Source organism: Leucopleurus acutus (assembly GCF_964270905.1).
Source record: "Leucopleurus acutus genome assembly, chromosome: 1".
Taxonomy (NCBI): Eukaryota; Metazoa; Chordata; class Mammalia; order Artiodactyla; family Delphinidae; genus Leucopleurus; species Leucopleurus acutus.
Window position 1 is genome coordinate 92,338,278 of NC_139142.1, and position 24,054 is coordinate 92,362,331.

The window sequence follows — 24,054 nt, forward strand, 5'->3', positions numbered from 1 at the left end:
GGTCAGAATATATAGCTTTCCATCTCTTCTCTCTACTTCTGAAACTTTACCATTTAAATTAGAATTGCCATCCTTTCTCCTGTCAGTAGGATTTCTGCCCTTTGTGTATATAAAGTCTCAGTCCAATATCCACCTCTTCCAGGAAACCACGTCTAAGTTTCTAACTAAGCTAAAAACCTTAATTTTTTCTGCCATGTGACATTTTATTTTAAATAATTATTTATTATATATAGTAGCATATATGCATATACAAATACACATATGATTCTCCAAGCCTCTGCTCCTTTCCCTCATCAACTTATTTATCAGCTATAAAACACTTAGCCCAGCATCAGTACTAGTCTCCAAATCAGCAAGGAATGCCTGGGTCTGATCATATTGTTGGGCCCTTCAAGAACAGGGTGACTCTGAAGCTCTCGTAGGGACAAATCAATCACTCACACATTTGCTTAGGCACAATTGATATATGCTAAAAAAGAAAATATAGTATTTTTAAAAATTTCTCCTAAAATATTGGACTTTTCTATATTTAGGAGTAGAAATAAACTAATAACATGAAAAATATTTGTGACATTTTTTAATTTCACTTTACTACATTTCATACCTATCGTTAGATTGGATATGATAGATATATTGTTTTTACCCATTGTATTAGTTTCCTATTGCTACTGTAATAAATTACCACAAACCTAGTGGTTTAAAACAACACAGGTTTATTCTCTTACTGTTTTGAAAGTCAGAAGTCCTAAAATCAAGATGTCAACAAGGCTGCATTTCTTCTGGAAGCTCTAGGGAAGAATCCATTTTCTTGCCTTTCCCAGTGTCTGGAGGCTGCCTGCATTCTTTGGCTTGTAGCCCCTTCTTTCGTCTTCAAGCATTTCACTCCAATCTTTTGTTTCTGTCATCCTTTCTCCTTCTGCCCTTGATCTTCTTGACTTCCCTTTATAAGCACCCTTGTGATTACATTGGGCTCTCCCAGACAATCCAAAATAATCTTCCCATTTCAAGTTCCTTAATTTAATCACATCCACATAGTCCCTTTTGTCATGTAAGGTAGCAGAGTCACAGGTTCTAGGGATTAGGATGTGGATGTCTTTGGGAACCATTATTCTGTCTACGTCACCCATCAAAGAAGAATATCGCCTGCTTGCTGAAGACTCTGGCTCTCCATCGCTTATAAAACTGTCAGGCTCCTCCACCTGGCACTTACAAACTCTCCAGGATTGCACCCCTAGCTGCTTCCCCAGGTTCATCTCCCTTGACCCACCCAGCCTTCACCACTCTAGTCACAGGCCAGCAGAGTCTTGGCCATCCCCCAACCTTCTGAACTGTCCTGTCTTTATGTTCATGCTTTTTCCTCTGCCAGGAATTCTCTCATCTTTCTCGATATTCACTTCTCAAGACCTAATTCAAATCCTATGCCTTTCTCAGCACTTGCCCCCAAGCAGAATTAGTCTACACACACACACACACACACACACACACACACACACACACACACACACACACACACACACCCTTAGGGCCTCACTAAGGGTGTGTTTATTGCACACTGACTCTTAGAAAAACTTGTGTCTTCTCCCCCATTAGATTGGAAGCTCCTATAGGACAAAACTGTGTCTTATTTATTTTTTTTGCATTGAATATAATTGGTAACTAATACTTGTTTGTGAATATAATTCATATATAAATTTTTTAAAATTTATAAATTTATAAATTTCAGAAGTGACAAATATAATTAGGGACTTTTTTGGTAGCATTTCTTTATTAGTACTTTCTATGCCTTCTCTGTAGGTGCTACTGTTGTTTTGCGGTCCAAATTTTCAGCCAGTCAGTTTTGGGATGACTGCAGAAAATATAACGTCACTGTCATTCAGTATATCGGTGAACTGCTTCGGTATTTATGCAACTCTCCCCAGGTAACACTCCCCATGTTTCATTATCTTTTTGAAATGCATAAGATGGGAATTCAAGTCACTTTGGGTCATGCTAGGTTTCAGCTGCTTCTCCTATATAGGTTTTCAGTTTACACAACAGTTACTTTTCATGATAAAGAGCCTGGCACCACACCTACCACAGGGGATTTACCAGATGGCAGCTGCTGTAATAACATTATTATTCCCTACCTTTGTACCTGTTTTCACATCTGACCCTCTGCCTAGCATATCCTCTGCTTCTTTCTCTACCTGTTTAAACCCTACTCACGGTCAAAGCCCAGTTCAAATGATACCTCATATGTTAAACTTACTTGGGTCACCCCAACAAAAGTCATTGCTCCCTTCCCCTACCTCATTTGTTTTCTCCTCCTTTGTGGCCCTTGCCAGGTTGCAGGTGTTTGTCTTCACGCCTCCCATCCTCCCTAGGCTGTAAAATCTTCGATGGCAGGGACCGCATCTTATCTCCCTGCCCTCTCTTATACCACAGGCATGCAGGAAACTTTTACTTAATGTTGCTTAATGAATAAACCCCCATATGGCTTTGAAACCATCTGACAAAATCTGTTACCAAGCTTAGAACAGATGCCCCAAAGGTAAGTAACTCCAAGGGCTTTGGATCTGCCCTATTTGCAGATATCCAGATATCATGAAGGGGTTGTTTGAAAGAGTTCCTTCTGCCAAGTCCCTCAGCTCTCATCAGAGAACGCAGCCTGCCTGGGGACCAGATGAAGGTTTCTCAACAGTGGCACTGCTAATATTTGTGGCCAATTTATTTTTGGCTGTATGGACTTATCCCATGCACTATAGGATGTATAGTAGCATCTTTGGCCTTTACCCAGGACATGCCAGTGGTACCCTCCCCATCCCCCCAGGTCGTGATAATCAAAATGTCTTCAGACATTGCTAGATGTCCCCTGGCAGGCAAAATCAACCCCAGATGAGAACCACTAGACTATATAATGCAGTAAACTCACAAGATTCTACTTTCTTTAATCCTTTCACTCATCATAAGAAAACAAACTCAAAGGATCACTAAGTTGATCAATTGCTATTTATAAGAAACTGTTATGTTCAATTTATATAAAGGCTACCTCAGAGATATTGCAGATTCAGTTCCAGACCACCACAATAAAGCAAATATCACAATAAAGCAAGTCACGTGAATTTTTTGTTTTCCCAGTGCACATAAAGTTATGTTTATACTATACCATAGTTTGTTAAGTGTGCAATAGCATTATATCTTTAAAATGCAGTGTACATATCTTAATTTTAAAATACTTTATTACTAAAAATGTTAACGATCATCTGACAATGCCAGTTTGCCAAAAACCTTCAATTTGTAAAAAAAAAAAAAATGCAGTATCTGCAAAGTACAATAAAGCGAGGTATGCCTGTAACAGAAGCAGTGTAACATAAAGAATTATAAGATGCTCTTGCCTTAGTTCTTTCTCTCCTCACTTTATTCAGTCTCTGCCCACATGTCACCTCATAAAAGAGACCCCTCCTACAAATTCTCAAACATACCACCCTACCCCTTACCATGCATCTCATGGGTTACAGCTTTTCGTGGCACTGTCACTTCTGACACAGTGCATGTTTATATGACTGTTATCTTTCTCCTCCAGTTAAATGAAAGCTCCATGCACCAGGAGCTTTGTTGATTGCCATATCCCCAGCACCGAGATCTGTATCTGGCACATCCTATGTGTCAACAGATTTTGCTGAATGAACCTCTAAATTCTTGCCCCTGAAAGATGTATAACTGACTTGAGGGAAGTAATGTGTTCCCCCAAGATGTTTGTGCTTAGCACATATTATTCTGATTCAGGGGGTGCATTCAACAGATTTATGAGGGTCATAATTAGCTGTAAGCTGGGTGAGGACCTTTCCCATAGCACGGGGTGAATCTTGAGGACATTATGTTAAGTGAAATAGCCAATCACAAAAAGACGAACAGTGTATGATTCCACTTATATGAGGTACTTAGAGTATTCAAAATCATAGAGACAGAACGTAGAATAGTGGCTGCTTAGGGCTGCGGGGAAGGGGGGAATAGGGAGGTTAATGGGTATGGAGTTTCCATTTTACAAGATGAAAGGAGTTATGGATATGGATGGCTGTGATGGTTGCATAACATTATGAATGCATTTAATACCACTGAACTGTACAGATAAAATAGTTGAGAGTAAATTTTACGTTGTATGTATTTTACCACAATTAAAAAAAATCACAACAGGAGACCCAGGTTCTATGAATTTAAAGGGAGCTTAAAGAAAGACTGTATCAAAAGGACTTCTCAGAAGTGGATACAGACAATCCTGTAGTCTGCAGAATGGAAACCACAATCACAGAAAGTTAAACAAAATGAAAAGGCAGAGGATTATGTCCCAGATGAACAAACAAGATAAAACCCCAGAAAAACAACTAAGTGAAGTGGAGATAGGCAACCTTCCAGAAAAAGATTCAGAATAATGATAGTGAAGATGATCCAGGATCTCAGAAGAATGGAGGCAAGGATCAAGAAGATGCAAGAAACATGTAACAAAGACCTAGATGAACTAAAGAACAACCAAACAGAGATGAACAATACAATAACTGAAATGAAAAATACACTAGAAGGAATCAATAGCAAGAATAACTGAGGCAGAAGAACAGATAAGTGACCTGGAAGACAGAATGGTGGAAATCACTGCTGTGGAACAGAATAAAGAAAAAAAGAAAAGAAATGAGGACAGTCTAAGAGACCTCTGGGACATTAAATGCACCAACATTTGCATTATAGGGGTCCCAGAAGGAGAAGAGATAGAGAAAGGACCTGAGAAAATATTTGAAGAGATAACTGCTGAAAACTTCCCTAACATGGGATACAAAACAGTCACCCAAGTCCAGGAGGTACAGAGAGTCCCAGGCAGGATAAACCCAAGGAGGAACATGCCGAGACACATAGTAATCAAACTGACAAAAATTAAAGACAAAGAAAAAATATTAAAAGCAACAAGGAGAAAATGACAACATACAAGGGAACTCCCATAAGGTTAACAGCTGATTTCTCAGCAGAAACACTGCAGACCAGAAGGGAGTGGCATGATATATTTAAAGTGATGAAAGGGAAGAACCTACAACCAAGAATAGTCTACCCAGCCAGGCTCTCATTCACACTTGATGGAGAAATCAAAAGCTTTACAAACAAACCAAAGCTAAAGAATTCAGCACCACCAGACGAGCTTTGCAACAAATGCTAAAGGAACTCCTCTAGGCGAAAAAGAGACCAGCAACTTAAAACAACCTTGTACATATATAGACTGCTATATCAAAACCTCATGGGAACAGCAAACCCAAAAACTACAATAGATACAAACACAACACTAAAGATGGTCATCAAATCATAAGAGAAGAGAACTAAAGAGGAAGGGAAGAAAAAAGACCTACAAAAACAAACCCAAAACAATTAAGAAAATGGCAATAGGAACATACATATCAATAATTACCTTAAATGTAAATGGATGAAATGCTCCAACCAAAAGACACAGACTGGCTGAATGGATACAAAAACAAGACCTGTATATTTGCTGTCTACAAAAGACCCACTTCAGACCCAGAGACATATACAGACTGAAAGTGAAGGGATGGAAGAAGGTATTCCATGCAAATGGAAATCACAAGAAAGAGGGAGTAGCAATACTCATATCAGACAAAATAGACTTTAAAAAAAGATTGTTATAAGAGACAAAGAAGGTCACTACATAATGATCAAGAGATCAATCCAAGAAGAAGTTATAACAAGTCTAAATATATATGGACCCAACATAGGAGCACCTCAATATATAAGGCAAATACTAACAGCCATAAAGGAAGAAATTAACACAGTAGTTGTGGGGAACTTTAACACCCCACTTTCATCAATGGACAGATCACCCAGACAGAAAATCAATAACAAAACACAGGCCTTAAATGACACATTGGACCAGATGGACTTAATTGAAATTTATAGAGTTCCATCCCAAAGCAGCAGAATACACATTCTTCTCAAGTGCACAAGGATCGTTCTCCAGGACCTGACCGCGTGCTGGGCCACCAAGTGAGCCTTGGTAAATTTAAGAAAATTTAAATCATGTCAAGCATGTTTTCCAGCCACAATGCTATAGATTAGAAATAAACTACAAGGAAAAAAACTGTAAAAAACACAAATACTTAATTGTGTTTGGAGGCTAAACAATATGCTACTAAACAATCAATGGATCACTGAAGAAATCAAAGAAGAAATCAAAAAATACCTAGAGACAAATGAAAATGAAAGCACAACAATTCAAAACCTATGAGATGCAGCAAAAGCAGTTCTAAGAGGGAAGTTTATAGCAATACAATCTTACCTCAGGAAACAAGAAACATCTCAAATAAACAACCTAACTTTACAGCTAAAGAAACTAGAAAAGAAGAACAAACAAAACTTAAAGTTAGTAGAAGGAAAGAAATCAAAGATCAGAGCAGAAATAACAGAAATAGAGATAAAGAAAGAAAACGATAGCAAAGATCAATGAAACTAAAAGCTGGTTCTTTGAAAAGATAAACAAAATTGATAAACTTTTAGCCAGACTCATCAAGAAAAAAAGGGAGAGGATTCAAATCAATAAAATTGGAAATGAAAAAGAAGAAGCTACAACTGACACCACAGAAATACAAAGGATCATAAGAGACTACTACAAGCAACTGTATGCCAATAAAATGGACAACCTGGAAGAAACGGACAAATTCTTAGAAAGGTACAATCTCCCAAGACTGAACCAGGAAGAAATAGAAAATATGAAACAGACCAATCACAAGTACTGAAATTGAAACTGATTTTAAAACTCCCAACAAACAAAAGTCCAGGACCTGATGGCTTCACAGGCAAGTTCTATCAAACATTTAGAGAAGAGCTAACACTTATGCATCTGAAACTGTTCCAAAAATTGCAGAGGAAGGAAAACTCCCAAACTCATTCTGAGGCCACCATCACCCTGATATGAAAACCAGACAAAGATACCACAAAAAAAGAAAATTATGGGCCAAAGTCACTGATGAACATAGGCACAAAAATCCTCAACAAAATACTAGCAATCCAAATCCAAGAATACATTAAAAGGATCATACACCACGATCAAGTGGAATTTATCCCAGGGATACAAGGAAATGAATCAGTGTGATACATCACATCAACAAATTGAAGAATAAAAACCATATGATCATCTCAATAGATGCAGAAATATCTCTTGACAAAATTGAGCACCCTTTTATGATAAAGACTCTCCAGAAAGTGGGCATACAGGAAACCTACCTCAACATAATAAAAGCCATATACAACAAACCTACAGCTAACATCATACTCAATGGTGAAAAGCTGAAAGCATTGCCTCTAAGATCAGGTACAAAACAAGGATGTCCACTCTCACCACTTTTATTCAACATAATGTTGGAAGTCCTAGCTCCAGCAATCAGAGAAGAAAAAGAAATAAAAGGAATCCAAATTGGAAAAGAAGTTAAACTGTCACTCTTTGCAGATGACATGATTCTATACATAGAAAATCCCAAAGATGCTACCAGAAAACTACTAGAGTTCATCAATGAATTTGGTAAAGTTGCTGGTTACAAAATTAATGCACAGAAATCTGTTGCATTTCTATACACTAACAACAAAAGATCAGAAAGAGAAATTCAAGAAACAATCCTATTTACCACCACATCAAAAAGAATAAAATACCTAGGAATAAACCTACCTAAGGAGACAAAAGACCTGTACTCTGAAAACTATAGTAAGACACTGATGAAAGAAATCGAAGACGACACAAACAGATGGAAGGATATACCATGTTCTCGGTTTGGAAGAATCAATATTGTCAAAATGACTTTACTATCGAAGGCAATCTACAGATTCTATGTAATCTCTATCAAATTGCCAATGGCATCTCTCACAGAACTGGAATAAAAAATTCTAAAATTTGGGTTTGGAAGGGGAAATAAGATAGACCAGAACCCTGAAACAGCTGAATAGACTCAGCTCACCTCCCTTATGTTGTCTCCCTTCCCTCCAAAATTAGGTAACCTCTGTGGTTCTTTCCCAGCCTAAAATGTCTGTCTCTGCACCACCTCCATTCAGATAGAAAACAGAATGGAGGGGGGACTTCCCTGGTGGTCCAGTGGTTAAGACTTCATCTTCCAATGCAGGGGATGTGGGTTTGATCCCTGGTTGGGGAACTAAGATCCCACATGCCTCGTGGCCAAAAAACCAAAACATAAAACAGAAGCAATGTTTTAACAAATTCAATAAAGACTTTAAAAATGGTCCACATCAAAAAAATCTTTAAAAAAAAGAAAACAGAATGGAGGGGTGTGTAGCAGCACAGAGTAGAGAGTGGCCAGTTTGTCCAGGACAGGGGTAGACCAGGGGAAAGAGGGACAGAGAGCAGAATCAGGGTAGGTTTGCCAGAGAGGTGAGTTTTAAAGGGTGCAGAAAAGTTTTCCAGCCATGCAGGGAAAGAAGGGCTAATGATTAGCTGGAACAGCATGGCAGAGCAGTGGAATAAAGCACCTGCCATATTGGGAACTGCAAGCAGCATGGCAGGAGGCGAGACTGATTGGCTGGGCCAGGTAACAAGAGTTGTACTGTTCTGAGACTCAAGTGTGAATGTGATAATGCACCACGAAATGGCCTGAGAGTGATGTGGGAGGTGGTTTTTAAAAACAATCCCTTTGGGTACAGTGGGAAGATAACACTAGACACAGAAAGCCCTCTTCTGTAAAACGAAGAGGTTGAATTTCACCCTTTTACTCCTGTCAATGGGTGCTTTCTTTTCTCCTCAGGGAGTCAAGCAGAAGTATAGCATATTAGTTGTTAAGGATATGGACTGAGGAATTTTTCTAAGGTGGTGAACAGCTTCTGCCCTTTCACCCCTTGGAAGTCTTCCCCAAAACGAGGAGGACAAGAAAAAGCCACACAAGCTCTATCATCCTAGAAACTAAGAGACATTGCAACCAGGAACTACATAGTACAGAGATCTGAAAGATGAAGGTCATTGCCATAGCAGGGCTGAGGGGGTGAAACTTGAGAGGCAATTACCAACAAGAAGGAAGCTGATTGACTCCCTAAAGCCTGAGAAATTGGAGGTACCAAATACAACTGAAGTTTGGATGAGGTACCAGGCTTGAAAACAGGAGAATTTTTGAAAGTCTGTGTATGAAACAGCTATACCTACTGCTCCCATATCCCACTTCTGTAGGAGACAGGAGGCTTATTCTCTGCAGAAGAGCTAGAGAAGCTTTGAACTCAAGGATCCCAAGAGCAGAGGCACTGAGAGCAGAGATTGAGTAACTGTCTACTTACTGACCAGGGAGACCCCAGCTCCCTTCCCCTGCCCAGCTTCCAGACTCCAGTAGTCAGTTTATGCTTGCAGGCAAGAGAGCAGAGGCGGGTTATGCTTAGGAAGAACTAAACATTCTCAGAAAAGAAACTGGACATTGGCTCACTGCCCCATTACCAGACGGTGCAGCCAACCTGGCAACAGCCCCTACCTACCACACAAAATGGCTCAAACATCTTTTTGTTGCTTTACTTCTAAATATGAACAGATACCAAAGGAAAGCCTCTAACAGGAAAGATCATTTTCTAAAAAGAAGAAAAAGCAGCATCAATTCAAAGAGCAGGAGAAGACTTCCAGAAATCAATAATAATATTCTTAGAAATATTAGAGATTTTATACCCATTAAACAAAAATAGTATGCTATCAAAAAACAAAACAGAGTAAGACCTCCTGAAAGATAAAAATACGATTTAAAAATTACTTAATCCATAGAAAGTTTGGAAGATAAAGTTGAGAAATCTTACAGAAAATTGGAGGAAAGACAAAGTGATGGACATGAGGAGAGACAAAATAAAAAAATTAGAGGATCAATCCAAAAGATCCAATATCTGATTAATAGGAAATAGGGAAAAGGATAGTGAAAATGGAGAGGAAATTATTAAAGAAATAATACAATAAAACTTCCCAAAACTGAAAGACAGATTGAAAGGGCTAATTGAGTACCTAATAAAATGAGTGGAATTTTTTTTTAATTCTTAAAATATACTATGATGATATTTAAGACTATCAAAAAAAGAGAGAGAGGGACAGTGGCACAGTGGTTAAGAATCCACCTGCCAGTGCAGGGGACACGGGTTCAATCCCAGGTCCCGGAAGATCCCACATGCCGCGGAGCAACCAAGCCTGTGCACCACAACTACTGAGCCTGCGCTCTAGAGCCCACGAGCCACAACTACTGAGTCCACGGGCCACAACTACTGAAGCCCATGTGCCTAGAGCCCGTGCTCCACAACAGGAGAAGCCACCACACTGAGAAGCCCACGCACCGCAATAAAGAGTAGCCCCCACTTGCCACAACTAGAAAAAGCCCGCATGCAGCAACGAAGACCCAACGCAGCCAAAAATAAAATTATTTAATTGATTAATTATTTTAAAATGATTGCCTATTTAAAAAAAAGAGAAACAGAGAAGATTCTTTAAGAATAACAGTTGACTTGCCAACAGAAACACTCAAGCTAGTAGCTACAGGGAGCAGTGCCTTCAAAATTCTAAGTAAACACTATTACCTATCCAGAATTTCATATCCAACCAAATTATCAATCAAGTATAAAATAAGAATATTTTCAGACATTCAAAGTCTCAAAAAAATCTTACCTCCTGTATACCCTCCTTTAGGAAGTTCCTATAGAAAGTATTCCACCCAAATAGGAGAGTAAAAAAAGAAAAAGGAAGATACAAGATCCAGGAAATAGAGGCAAAGGGTATCCCCAGGCCTGGAAAACAACTCATCCAGATTGGAGCAAAAGGATAAAAGGAAGAAAAATGGAATAAAGGAAATTATATCATCTGATAGAAGGAGGAACATTGTATTTAGATGCTTTTGGAGGGTAAGGAAAGAACTACAAACAGAAACTAAGAAAATGAAGCAAAGGGACAGGGAGGAAATTAATCCCAGGAAAAACAAACATTTGTTCAAGAATTTGTTCATAGTATATTATACTTAGCTCATCAGTGGTGGATTAGGGGCAAAGTAATGGGAGCACTGAATATTGATTTAACCAAAAATTGTGATATCGAAAAATTGGGAGAGAGCTTAATCCCCATCCAGCACAATAGGAAATCATTAAGTAATGTCTAAAGTGATTAATCAAAAGATAGTGGTAAAAGCATTTAATTTAGAAATATGCAGGTGAGAAGAAACAGCTACAGGGGTTAAACATGTCTGCCTCTGGGTGGTAGGCTGAAGGCAAAGGATGAGGACAGATAAGTGGAATAACATTTCTTCATGTAAGTCTTTCAGTACTATTTGGTTCTTAAACTCTGTGTGTGTGTCGCTTTTTTTTTGACTAAGGAAAGGAGTGCTCTCCAGAGTCACGTAGATTTGGATTTGAATTTGGGGACAACTGTGTTTCTACCTGTGTGCTCTTGGGCAAATTATTTTAAACTTCTCAAAGCTCCGTTTCCTCAATTGTAATATGAGGCAAATACTTGATTACCTCTCACATTTCAGTAGGGCTCCTTAGAACCTTAAGATAATGCAGGGCAATTGCCTGGTGCATAGCAAAGCCCTCAGTAAAATTCTTCTGCTTCCTCTGATTACCTGGTGCCCCGCACCCTCTCTGGACACCCTGATCTCTCACCCTTCATCAGTCATTCAATCCATGGTGGATTAAAATCCCCCAGGTGTGTCTGCATGTTGCACCTCACCTCTAATGTAGAATAGAATGTTCGATCTTTGTTAAAGAAAAATGAGGTGACCCTTGACCTTTGGGGAGTGGCTTTGGTGGTGAGGAAATACTGTTTCTTCTTCTGGAGAAACACCAGTACTCTCAGGCCCTGGTGAGCAAAAGCTTAGATGAGAACCAGACATCTCTGAAGCCTCCAGGGCCTCTTGGTTTGTGTCCACAAACATTTCCAGCCTACAGCCTTAATCCCTTCTGCTGGTATAATAACATCCCTCAGTTTATGATGAAAACTAAGCTGATGGTATTGTGACTGTGAGCTACCTGGCACCCGCAGGTGACAGCTGCACCTCTGAGGCTGGCCCGCTTCCCACATCTCCAGAGCACTGCTGCCTCCTGCACCGTAAACCCTGCCCTGGTGCTGATGTCCCGGCCATTAACTGTTTGAACAAGGAAGTTGAGGGTTTCCTGGTGGAGGTTATTTCTTCTTTTACTGCAGGAATTGCACTATATGCAAAGCACAGGTCCAGGCACGGTGGATGATAGAGAGAGAGATTAGGCCTCAAAGGAGCTTACAGTCTAATGGGAGAGATAAATGTTCACCACCCATTAGACAAGGAAATGAACTAAGAGAGTGATTGTGGGCTGCATATAGAAGAAGTAAGGTCTCCGGTCTACACACTGGAATGCTACTTTGGAGCTTCTCACGCAGGCCTGGGACCAAGTCAACCCCAGGTCAGGTGGTTATTTTCAAGCAAAAGTAAGTATTCCACAAATATTTGTGATGGTTTATTCTCAGAGTGGCAGTGAGGGACAGCAGTGTGGGGGGCAAGGGTAGCCTCTGGAAAGCTGACAATCCTTGCTGAGGAGAGTAGTGCCTTATGGACTGGATGACCCTATAAACCACTATCCAGGGGGCTTCCCTGGTGGTGCAGTGGTTGAGAGTCCGCCTGCCGATGCAGGGGACACGGGTTCATGCCCCAGTCCAGGAAGATCCCACATGCCGCGAAGCGGCTGGGCCCATGAGCCATGGCCACTGAGCCTGCGCGTCCGGAGCCTGTGCTCTGCAACGGGAGAGGCCACAACAGTGAGAGGCCCGCCTACCACACACACACACAAAAAACAACAGAAAAACACTATCCAGACAGGGACATTTGAGAATTAAAGGAGTGTCATTAATAAGCACATCAGGACATCAGGTGTAAACAAGGATCGGCCCTGGCAAACCAGATATATAGTCTCCTGACTTAAAAGTACTTGATAATTAGAAAAGGGAATCAATTCAGTGACTTAGGGACCGATAGAGCTGATGAAGAGAATAGGTTCCCACTCAGCCAGAACAAATAAGTTCATGCAGGTTCAGAAGGCTTCTCAGGTAAGTCTCCTCAACATCCTGGTTAAGAAACATTGGGACAACACGCCTAGTCTCTCTCTCTCTACACATTTCCTCCTCAAAAAGACAGCACAAGGGGCCCAGTTTTAACTAGTGAAAGGTATCGTCCGCCTCTCTGGTTAGGACTCCTGAAAAAACCTCACCACCTGAGGTTTGACCAAGGAGCTACTTAAAAATTAAATGCATACATGCTGCTCCACGGGCTCCTTGGCTTCTCTCACTTGGAAACCAATTCAAGGTTTGTTTGGTTTGGTTTCTAACTGCCGTATCAAAGGTCCTCCCCTTGTCAGAGAACTGCCAGCCTTTCTCTGCAAACGTTTTTTTTCAAAAAGGATCTCGTATTCCAAAATCACTTCACAGTGATGTCACAGAGTAGGAAATAAGGTACAAAATACTCCTTAGAACATTTGCTCTTTTAAGCAAGTTGCTGTTCAGTCAAAGAAATTCACATTTGATAGGAGAGGAGAATCCTAGTTACCTGGTACTTCTACCCCACTCCGTCCTATTTTCTGTTAGAGTAGAGGTCATCAAGTTACAGATTTTGCAAGTTAAAACTATACTTATTTACCTGTCCCTCGCTCCAGGCTGTGATCTCCTGACATCACATCAAATGCCTTATTAATATAAAATATCATTAAAATTACCCAAGGTTTGGACATATTTGTAGGGCCTCATAAATGGAAAGCAGACCAGCCCTCATCCCCCATTCTTGCTCATACAAGCTCTGCTTTCAGTTCTTATACCCAAAACAGCCTTTTCTTTGTGATTTTTATTTATAGCAAAGCATATTCCTCCCAGGCCACCTCAGGCAACTGGGAGCCAGCTTCCTCTCTCTCTTCCCCTTCCCATCCCATCAGAACAGTTTCATCGTTCTGGTTCAGCTCTACCTGCTCTTGTGACCACTGGGTCTATCTGTTAGACGAACACATGATCAAGAGTCTTCTCCCCAGTCCCGCCAGGCCCTCACATGAATTCTCTTGAATGACTGAATCTTGAATCTCTTTTTGCCTGGACTGTGTTCCCATTTTCTTCATCACAGTCAAGTGAAGATTATCACTTCAGATTGTGTCAGTCTCTGACAGACCTCTCCCATGGGGCCTTTCCTTTCTGGCAATTCACTGAGATCCACCAGCCTCATCAAGAAAACAATCAACACATGACTTAAGCTTTAGATTGGATGTGGGTTAAATGCTGGCATCACTTAGTTCTGTCAAGTGACAAATCAAAATGGGAAAATCCAAGCCTTTCAACTATTAAATCAGAGTTCCCTCTGTCGGCCCATACTGTGTGTGTTGGTAGGCGGGGGGAGGTGTAATATGTGTGGATGATAGAAAAGGCATGCACTAAGGTCAGCTCATAACCAACATAAAAATGTAGAAACATAAAGGCCACTATTAATATGTAAGTACAGGCTCCAAAGATGTTTCAGCTTGGTCTCTTCTTTGTCCCGCTACAGAAACCAAACGATCGTGACCATAAAGTGAGAATGGCATTGGGAAATGGCTTGCGAGGAGATGTGTGGAGAGAATTCATCAAGAGATTTGGGGACATTCACATTTATGAGTTCTATGCTTCCACTGAAGGCAATATCGGATTTATGAATTACACGAGAAAAGTCGGTGCTGTTGGAAGAGTAAACTACCTACTGAGAGTAAGTACATTGAAAAATGAGGGCAGCCAGCTTTCAGCACATGGAGATTTCTTAAAAGCTATGTCATGATGATGTTATCATCAGAATCCCATGCAGTCTCAGAGCCATGGCCCATTCATATCACCAAGAGAGGTTTTGCTCAGGCTCTGTGACAATGACCTAAAAATGACAGGGTCCTCGAATTTTAAAATATTAATTTCTATTAATAACAACCCATTATGCCTTTGCCATCTGCAACTTGTGTGAAGTCTTCTAATGCCATTTATACTTGTATTTGTTAAAACACCTGAAGGTTACCAGTTCTGTATGTTTACTATACACCGTGAAATGTGGTACTTCCCTTTCATCACACTGTACGTTACCACCACCAGGGGAATTTTTTATACATATAGGTGCAGGGCCCCCACCCCCTGAGCTTTGGATTCAATTGTTCTGAGGGGGGGCCCAGGCATCAGTGTTTTCTTAAAGCTGTTCAGCCAGGGTTAAGAACCACTCCTTCAAGATAACCAGGGTGCATCCGAGTTGTAGGATCTTGTAAACATTTGTTTTCACCTAGTAACTACACCAGAAAGATATTTCTTATGTGTAAGCCAGCTCTCACAGCATTCTCTTTTCCCTCTCATTTTATTGCCTCACCTCCAGACAATCTCTTTGCCTTTTATTGTGCTCGAGCAGTCAGTCTTCCAGATGACCACCTATTCTGCAAAATTCCAGAAATATTCAGCAAATGCTGAACCTTCACTTGCTTGAGCAGTCATTACTGTGGTTATGCCTTGGGCAGCTCATCCTGCCAGGGCATGAAACAGCCACACCAGAGCTCCCAGGCAACCTGTGCCCCCGGGGACTGACCAGCAAAGTACAGAGGACAATAGTCCATGTGCATAAGAGATCTGGCCCAAGAGATCAAATTCCACTACCATCACAGACTAGCCCAAGGTCATGCCCTTTGTGTTCCTTAGGCCTCAACTTCAGAATCTATAAAAGAGACAGAAAGAGAAAATTTAGAGCCTAGTGCCTGGCCCAAACTCAGTGTAATAAGGGAAGAGAGTTCTTGAAAGGATTACATTAAATAGGATATAACCCAATGCCTGTCATACAATAGCCTTGAAGAGTTATTAGTTGTAAAGTTTATTACTGTTCCATTCCTTGTATTCTGGCCTGATCTCCAGGCATTCCCAAGTCCAAGGAACCTCTCTAACAACAGCTAAACCTACACTACACATGTCCCTCCACTGTGCTCCACACCTGCACCATCCAATACAGTAGCCACTAGCTACATGTAGCTATTTAAATTATGTAAACTTTTAATCAGTTCTTCATTCACCCTGGCCACATTTCAAGTGCTCAGTAGCCACATGTGTTTAGTGATGACCACGTTGAGTAGTACAGTTATAGGACATTTCCATCATCACAGAATATTCTACTGGGCAGCACTACTACAGACTGAGAATCAATTTCCTACTCCCCACTGGAATCGCTGCTGAGAGGGTTAATCTTCTCTAGTTAGCATCAGGCCAACCTGAACCAGCCCAAACCTTGGATACCCAGGCTAAATGCAGTTCACAACAAGAGAGGGCAGAAAGCTGAGCTGATGCCTGGTGCAAGCTATCTATGTTGTCACTACTAACCCTCAGAAAACGTAAGCTGCAGGGAAACTCTCATTTCAAACTAAACCTGAGGACCCGAGAAATTGATGCTGTATATTACTAGTTCTTTGCTTCTCATCCATTGATTGCCATGTTTTATTGTCAGTTTTTCTACTTTAAACAAAACCATATATTTTAACTAGAAAAAAAGGAAGACGATGACCCTGTATTTGATGAGGAAAAAAGCATTACTTACCAACCCAAATTTTTTTTACATTCTTGCAAATAAACAAGATCTACATTTGTTGAATATGAATGCTATTTGGTTTCTAATGGTTAACTGCTACTACCAAAGCATATGATTGGTTAATTTATCATACAGATTTGAAAACAAATTTGAAATGGACATAGTAATCATGGTTAATAATTAAATCTAAACACTGTCACATTTGTATTTTGCTGCCAATATAGAAAATAGTATACTTATTGCTCTTACTGAATTAAATTTAAATTCTTATGCTCTTGAATTATAGTAACATGAAATATGGTGGAATTTTAATAATTTTATAGCCATGGGCATGAAACAAAGTATACCATTATATCATTGAATCTTAAATGTATCGGAGAACATGTCCCTGGAATGCGAAACATCTAACAGTAGTGGATTAAGGTTAAACAAGATTTTTTTATAACATTTTTATTGGAGTATAATTGCTTTACAATGGTGTGTTAGTTTCTGCTTTATAACAAAGTGAATCAGTTATACACAAACATATATCCCCATATCTCTTCCCTCCTGCATCTCCTTCTATCCCACTCTCCCGATCCCACCCTTCGAGCTGGTCACAAAGCACTGAGCTGATCTCCCTGTGCTATGTGACTGCTTCCCACTAGCTATCTATTTTACATTTGGTAGTATATATATGTCCATATATACACTACCACTCTCTCACTTTGTCCCAGCTTACCCTTCCCCCTCCATTGTCCTCAAGTCCATTCTCTAGTAGGTCTGTGTCTTTATTCCCGTCATGCCACTAGGTTCTTCATGACCATTTTTTTTTCTTTTTTAGATTCCATATATGTTAGCATACGGTATTTGTTTTTCTCTTTCTGACTTACTTCACTCTGCATGACAGACGCTAGGTACATCCACCTCACTAGAAATAACTCAATTTTGTTTCTTTTTATGGCTGAGTAATATTCCATTGTATATATGTGCCACATCTTCTTTATCCATTCATATGTTGATGGACACTTAGGTTGCTTCCATGTGCTGGCTATTGTAAATAGAGCTGCAATGAACATTGTGATACATGACTGTTTTTGAATTATGGTTTTCTCAGGGTATATGCCCAGTAGTGGGATTGCTGGGTCGTATGGTAGTTCTATTTTTAGTTTTTTAAGGAACCTCCATTGGCTGTATCAATTTACCACCAACAGTGCAAGAGGGTTCCCTTTTCTCCACACCCTCTCCAGCATTTATTGTTGGTAGATTTTTTAAAGATGGCCATTCTGACTGGTGTGAGGTGATACCTCATTGCACTTTTGATTTGCATTTCTCTAATGATTAGTGATGTTGAGCATCCTTTCATGTGTTTGTTCGCTATCTGTATATCTTCTTTAGAGAAATGTTTATTTAGGTCTTTGGCCCATTTTTGGATTGGGTTGTTTGTTTTTCTGATATTGAGTTGCATGAGCTGCTTGTAAATTATTGAGATTAATCTTTTGTCAGCTGCTTCATTTGCAAATATTTTCTCCCATTCTGAGTGTTGTCTTTTCACCTTGTTTATGTTTCCTTTGCAGTGCAAAAGCTTTTAAGTTTCATTAGGTCACATTTGTTTATTTTTGTTTTTATTTCCATTTCTCTAGGAGGTGGATCTAACAGGATCTTGCTGTGATTGTTGTCAAAGTGTTCTGCCTATCTTTTCCTCTAAGAGTTTTATAGTGTCTGGCCTTACATTTAGGTCTTTAATCCATTTTGAGTTTATTTTTGTGTATGGTGTTAGGGAGTGTTCTAATTTCATTCTTTTACATGTAGCTATCCAGTTTTCCCAGCACCACTTATTGAAGAGGCTGTCATTTCTCCATTGTATACTCTTGCCTCCTTTGTCAAAAATAAGGTGACCATATGTTCGTGGGTTTATCTCTGGGCCTTCAATCCTGTTCCATTGATCTATATTTCTGTTTTTGTGCCAGTACCATCTTGTCTTGATTACTTTAGCTTTGTAGTGTAATCTGAAGTCCAGGAGCCTGATTTGTCCAGCTCCGTTTTTCTTTCTCAAGATTGCTTTGGCTATTCAGGGTGTTTTGTGTTTCCATACAAACTGTGAAAGTTTTGGCTCTAGTTCTGTGAAAAATACCATTTGTAATTTGATAGGGATTGCATTGAATCTGTAGACTGCTTTGGGTAGTATAGTCATTTCCACAATGTTGAATCTTCCAATCCAAGAACATAATATATCTCTCCATCTGTTTGTATCATCTTTAATTTCTTTCATCAGTGTCTTATAATTTTCTGCATACAGGTCTTTTGTCTCCTTAGGTAGGTTTATTCCTAGATATTTTATTCTTTTTGTTGCAATGGTAAATAGGAGTGTTTTCTTAATTTCTCTTTCAGATTTTTCATCAGTAGTGTATAGGAATGCCAGAGATTTCTGTGTATTAATTTTGTATCCTGCAAGTTTACCAAATTCATTGATTAGCTCTGGTAGTTTTCTGGTCGCATCTTTAGGATTTTCTATGTATAGTATCACATCATCTGCAAACAGTGACAGTTTTACTTCTTCTTTTCTGATTTGGATTCCTTTTATTTCTTTTTTATCTGATTGCTGTGGCTAAAACTTCCAAAACTATGTTGAATAATAGTGGTGAGAGTGGGCAACCTTGTCTTGCTCCTAATCTTAGCAGAAATGGTCTTAGTTTTTCACCATTGAGAATGATGTTGGCTGTGGGTTTGTCATATATGGCCTTTATTATGTTGAGGAAAGTTCCCTCTATGCCTACTTTCTGGAGAGTTTTTATCATAAATGGGGGTTGAATTTTGTCAAAAGCTTTTGCTGCATCTATTGAGATGATCATATGGTTTTTATCCTTCAATTTGTTAATATGGAGTATCAGACTGATTGATTTGCATATATTGAAGAATCCTTGCATTCCTGGGATAAACCCCACTTGATCATAGTGTATGACCCTTTTAATGTGCTGTTGAATTCTGTTTCCTAGTATTTTGTTCAGGATTTTTGCATCTATGTTCATCAGTGATATTGGCCTGTAATTTTCTTTCTTTGTGACATCTTTGTCTGGTTTTGGTATCAGGGTGATGGTGGCCTCATAGAATGAGCTTGGGAGTGTTCCTCCATCTGCTATATCTTGGATGAGTTTGAGAAGGATAGGTGTTAGCTCTTCTCTAAATGTTTGATAGAATTCTCTTGTGAAGCCATCTGGTCCTGAGCTTTTGTTTGTTGGAAGATTTTTAATCACAGTTTCAATTTCAGTGCTTGTGATTGGCCTGTTTATATTTTCTATTTCTTCCTGGTTCAGTCTCAGAAGGTTGTGCTTTTCTAAGAATTTGTCCATTTCTTCCAGGTCGTCCATTTTATTGGCATAGAGTTGCTTGTAGTAATCTCTCATGATCCTTTGTATTTCTGCTGTGTCAGTTGTTACTTCTTCTTTTTTCTTTTCTAATTCGATTGATTTGAGTCTTCTCCCTTTTTTTCTTGATGAGTCTGGCTAATGCTTTATCAATTTTGTTTACCTTCTCAAAGAACCAGCTTGTAGTTTTATTTGCTATCATTGCCTTCATTTCTTCTTCATTTATTTCTGATCTGATCTTTATGATTTCTTTCCTTCTGCTAACTTTGGGGGTTTTTTGCTCTTCTTTCTCTAATTGCTTTAGGTGTAAGGTTAGGTTGTTTATTTGAGATGTTTCTTGAGGTAGGATTGTATTGCTATAAACTTCCTTCTTAGAACTGCTTTTGCTGCATCCCATAGGTTTTGCGTCATCGTGTTTTCATTGTCATTTGTTTTTAGGTATTTTTTGTTTTCCTCTTTAATTTCGTCAGTGATCTCTTGGTTATTAAGTGGTGTATTGTTTAGCCTCCATGTATTTCTATTTTTTACAGAATTTTTCCTATAATTGATATCTAGTCTCATAGCATTGTGGTTGGAAAAGATACTTGATACAATTTCGATTTTTTTTAATTTACCAAGGCTTGATTTGTGACCCAAGATATGATCAATCCTGGAGAATGTTCCATGAGCACTTGAGAAGAAAGTGTATTCTGTTGTTTTTGGATGGAATGTCATATAAATATCAATTAAGCCCATCTTGTTTAATGTATCATTTAAAGCTTGTGTTTCCTTATTTATTTTTATTTTGAATGATCTGTCCATTGGTGCAAGTGGGGTGTTAAAATCTCCTACGGATTGTGTTACCATCGATTTCCCCTTTTATGGCTGTTAGTATTTGCCTTATGTATTGAGGTGCTCCTATGTTGGGTGCATAAATATTTACAATTGTTATATCTTCTTCTTGGATCGATCCCTTGATCATTATGTACTGTCCTTCTTTGTCTCTTCTAATAGACTTTGTTTAAAAGTCTATTTTGTCTGATATGAGAATTGTTACTCCAGTTTTCTTTTGATTTCCATTTGCATGGAATATCTTTTTCCATTTCCTCACTTTCAGTCTGTTTGTGTCCCTAGGTCTGAAGTGGGTCTCTTGTAGACAGCATATATACGGGTCTTGTTTTTGTATCCATTCAGCCAGTCTATGTCTTTTGGTTAGAACATTTAATCCATTTACATGTAAGGTAATTATCGATATGTATGTCCCTATTACCATTTTAATTGTTTTGGGTTTGTTATTATAGGTCTTTTCCTTCTCTTGTGTTTCCTGCCTAGGGAAGTTCCTTTAGCATTTGTTGTAGAGCTGGTTTGGTGGTGCTGAATTCTCTTAGCTTTTGCTTGTATGTAAAGATTTTAATTTCTCTGTTGAATCTGAATGAGATGCTTGCTAGGGAGAGTAATCTTGGTTGTAGTTTTTTCCCTTTCATCACTTTAAATATGTTCTGCCACTGTCTTCTGGCTTGCAGAGTTTCTGCTGAAAGATCAGCTGTTAACCTTATGGGGATTCCCTTGTATGTTATTTGTTGTTTTTCCCTTGCTGCTTTTAATATTTTTTCTTTGTATTTAATTTTTGATAGTTTGATTAATCTGTGTCTTGGCGTGTTTCTCCTTGGATTTATCCTGTATGGGACTCTCTGTGCTTCCTGGACTTGGGTGGCTATTTCCTTTCTCATATTAGGGAAGTTTTCAACTATAATCCCTTCAAATATTTCTCAGTCCCTTTCTTTTTCTCTTTTTCAGGGACCCCTATAATTCAAATGTTAGTGTGTTTAATGTTGTCCCAGAGGTCTCTGAGACTGTTTTCAATTCTTTTCATTCTTTTTTCTTTATTCTGCCCTGCAGTAATTATTTCCACTATTTTATCTTCCAGGTCACTTGTCCGTTCTTCTGCCTCAGTTATTCTGCTATTGATTCCTTCTAGAGAATTTTTAATTTCATTTATTGTGTTGTTCATCATTGTTTGTTTGCTCTTTACTTCTTCTAGGTCCTTTTTAAACGTTTCTTGTATTTTCTCCATTCTATTTCCAAGATTTTGGATCATCTTTACTATCATGACTCTGAATTCTTTTTCAGGTAGACTGCCTATTTCTTCCTCATTTGTTAGGTCTGGTGGGTTTTTACCTTGCTCCTGCATCTGCTGCGTATTTCTCTGTCTTCTCATTTTGCTTAACTTACTGTGTTTGTGGTCTCCTTTTCACAGGCTGCAGGTTTGTCGTTCCCATTGTTTCTGGCGTCTGCCCCAGTGGGTTAGGTTTGTTTAGTGTGTTGTGTAGCCTTCCTGGTGGAGGGGACTGGTGCCTGTATTCTGGTAAATGAGGCTGGATCTTGTCTTTCTGGTGGGCAGAACCGCAACCGGTGGTGTGTTTGGGGGTGTCTGTGACCTTATTATGATTTTAGGCAGCCTCTCTGCTAATGGGTGGGGTTGTGTTCATGTCTTGCTAGTTGTTTTGCATGGGTTGTCCAGCACTGGAGCTCGCTGGTCATTCAGTGGAGCTGGGTCTTAGCGTTGAGACAGATATCTCTGGGAGACCTCTCATCAATTGATATTATGAGGGGCTGGGAGGTCTCTAGCAAACCAATGTCCTGAACTCGGCTCTCCCACCTCAGAGGCACAGGCCTGACACCTGGCCGGAGCACCAAGACCCTATCAGCCACATGGCTCAGAAGAACAGGGAGAAAAAAAGAAAGAAAATAATAAAATAAAAGAAAGTTATTAAAATTAAAAATAATTACTAAAAACAAAAAATTAAAAAGTAATAAAAAAGGAAAGAAAGAAGAGAGCAACCAAACCAAAAAAGAAATCCACCAATGATAACAAGCTCTAAAAACTAACTGTAGTTAAAGAAAGAACAACAAGAAAAAAAGCAGACAGACAGAACCCTAGGGCAAATGGTAAAAGCAAAACTATACAGACAAAATTACAGAAAGAAGCATACCCATACACACTCACAAAAAGAGAAAAAGGAATAAAATATATATATCATTGCTCCCAAAGTCCACTGCCTCAATTTAAGATGATTACTTGTCTATTCAGGTGTTCCACAGACGCAGGGTACATCAAGTTGATTGTGGAGATTTAATCCTCGGCTCCTGAGGCTGCTGGGAGGGATTTCCCTTTCTCTTCTTTGTTCGCACAGCTCCTGGGGTTCAGCTTTGGATTTGGCCCCACCTCTGCATGTAGCTCACCTGAGGGCGTCTGTTCTTTGCTCAGACAGGATGGGGTTAAAGGAGCAGCTGATTCAGGGGCTCTGGCTCACTCAGGCCAGGGGGAGGGAGGGGTACGGATGCAGGGTGAGCCTGAAGCGGCAGAGGCCGGCATGATGTTGCACCAGCCTGAGGCGCGCCGTGTGTTGTCCCCGGGAGGTTGTCCCTGGATCACGGGACCCTGGCAGTGGCGGACTGCACAGGCTTCCGGGAGTGGAGGTGTGGAGAGTGACCTGTGCTCGCACACAGGCTTCTTGGTGGCGGCAGCAGAGGCCTTAGCGTCTCATGCCCATCTCTGGGGTCCGCGCTGATAGCTGCGGCTCGTGCCCGTCGCTGGAGCTCATTTAGGCGGTGCTCTGAATCCCCTCTCCTCGCGCACCCCGAAACAATGGTCTCTTGCCTCTTAGGCAGGTCCAGACTTTTTCCCAGACTCCCTCCCGGCTAGCCATGGCGCACTAACCCCTTCAGGCTGTGTTCACGCCGCCAGTCCTCTCCCTGCACTCCGACCGAAGCCCGAGCCTCAGCTCCCAGCCCCCACCCGCCCCGGCGTGTGAGCAGACAAGCCTCTCGGGCTGCTGAGTGCCGGTCGGCACCTATCCTCTGTGCGGGAATCTCTCCGCTTTGCCCTCCGCACCCTGTGACTGCGCTCTCCTCTGCGGCTCCAAAGCTTCCCCCCTGCGCAATCCACAGTCTCGGCCCGCAAAGGGGCTTCTAGTGTGTAGAAACCTTTCCTCCTTCACAGCTCCCTACCACTGGTGCAGGTTCCGTCCGTATCCTTTTGTCTCTGGTTATTCTTTTTTCTTTTGCCCTACCTGTGTACGTGGGGAGTTTCTTACCTTTTGGGAAGTCTGAGGTCTTCTACCAGCATTCAGTAGGTGTTCTGTAGGAGCAGTTCCACGTGTAGATGTATTTCTGATGTA

At 40.1% G+C, this 24,054-nt stretch overlaps 1 protein-coding gene across 1 annotated transcript in view; it reads left to right on the forward strand.

The window, feature by feature from the left end:
- SLC27A2 (solute carrier family 27 member 2) overlaps positions 1-24,054 on the forward strand; it is a 54,866-nt gene that overhangs the window by 21,775 nt on the left and 9,037 nt on the right. The window contains exons 4-5 of the mRNA XM_082859141.1: positions 1,795-1,919; positions 14,523-14,717. Of these exons, the coding sequence (XP_082715267.1) occupies positions 1,795-1,919; positions 14,523-14,717 (320 nt within the window). The remainder of the gene's footprint in view (positions 1-1,794; positions 1,920-14,522; positions 14,718-24,054) is intronic.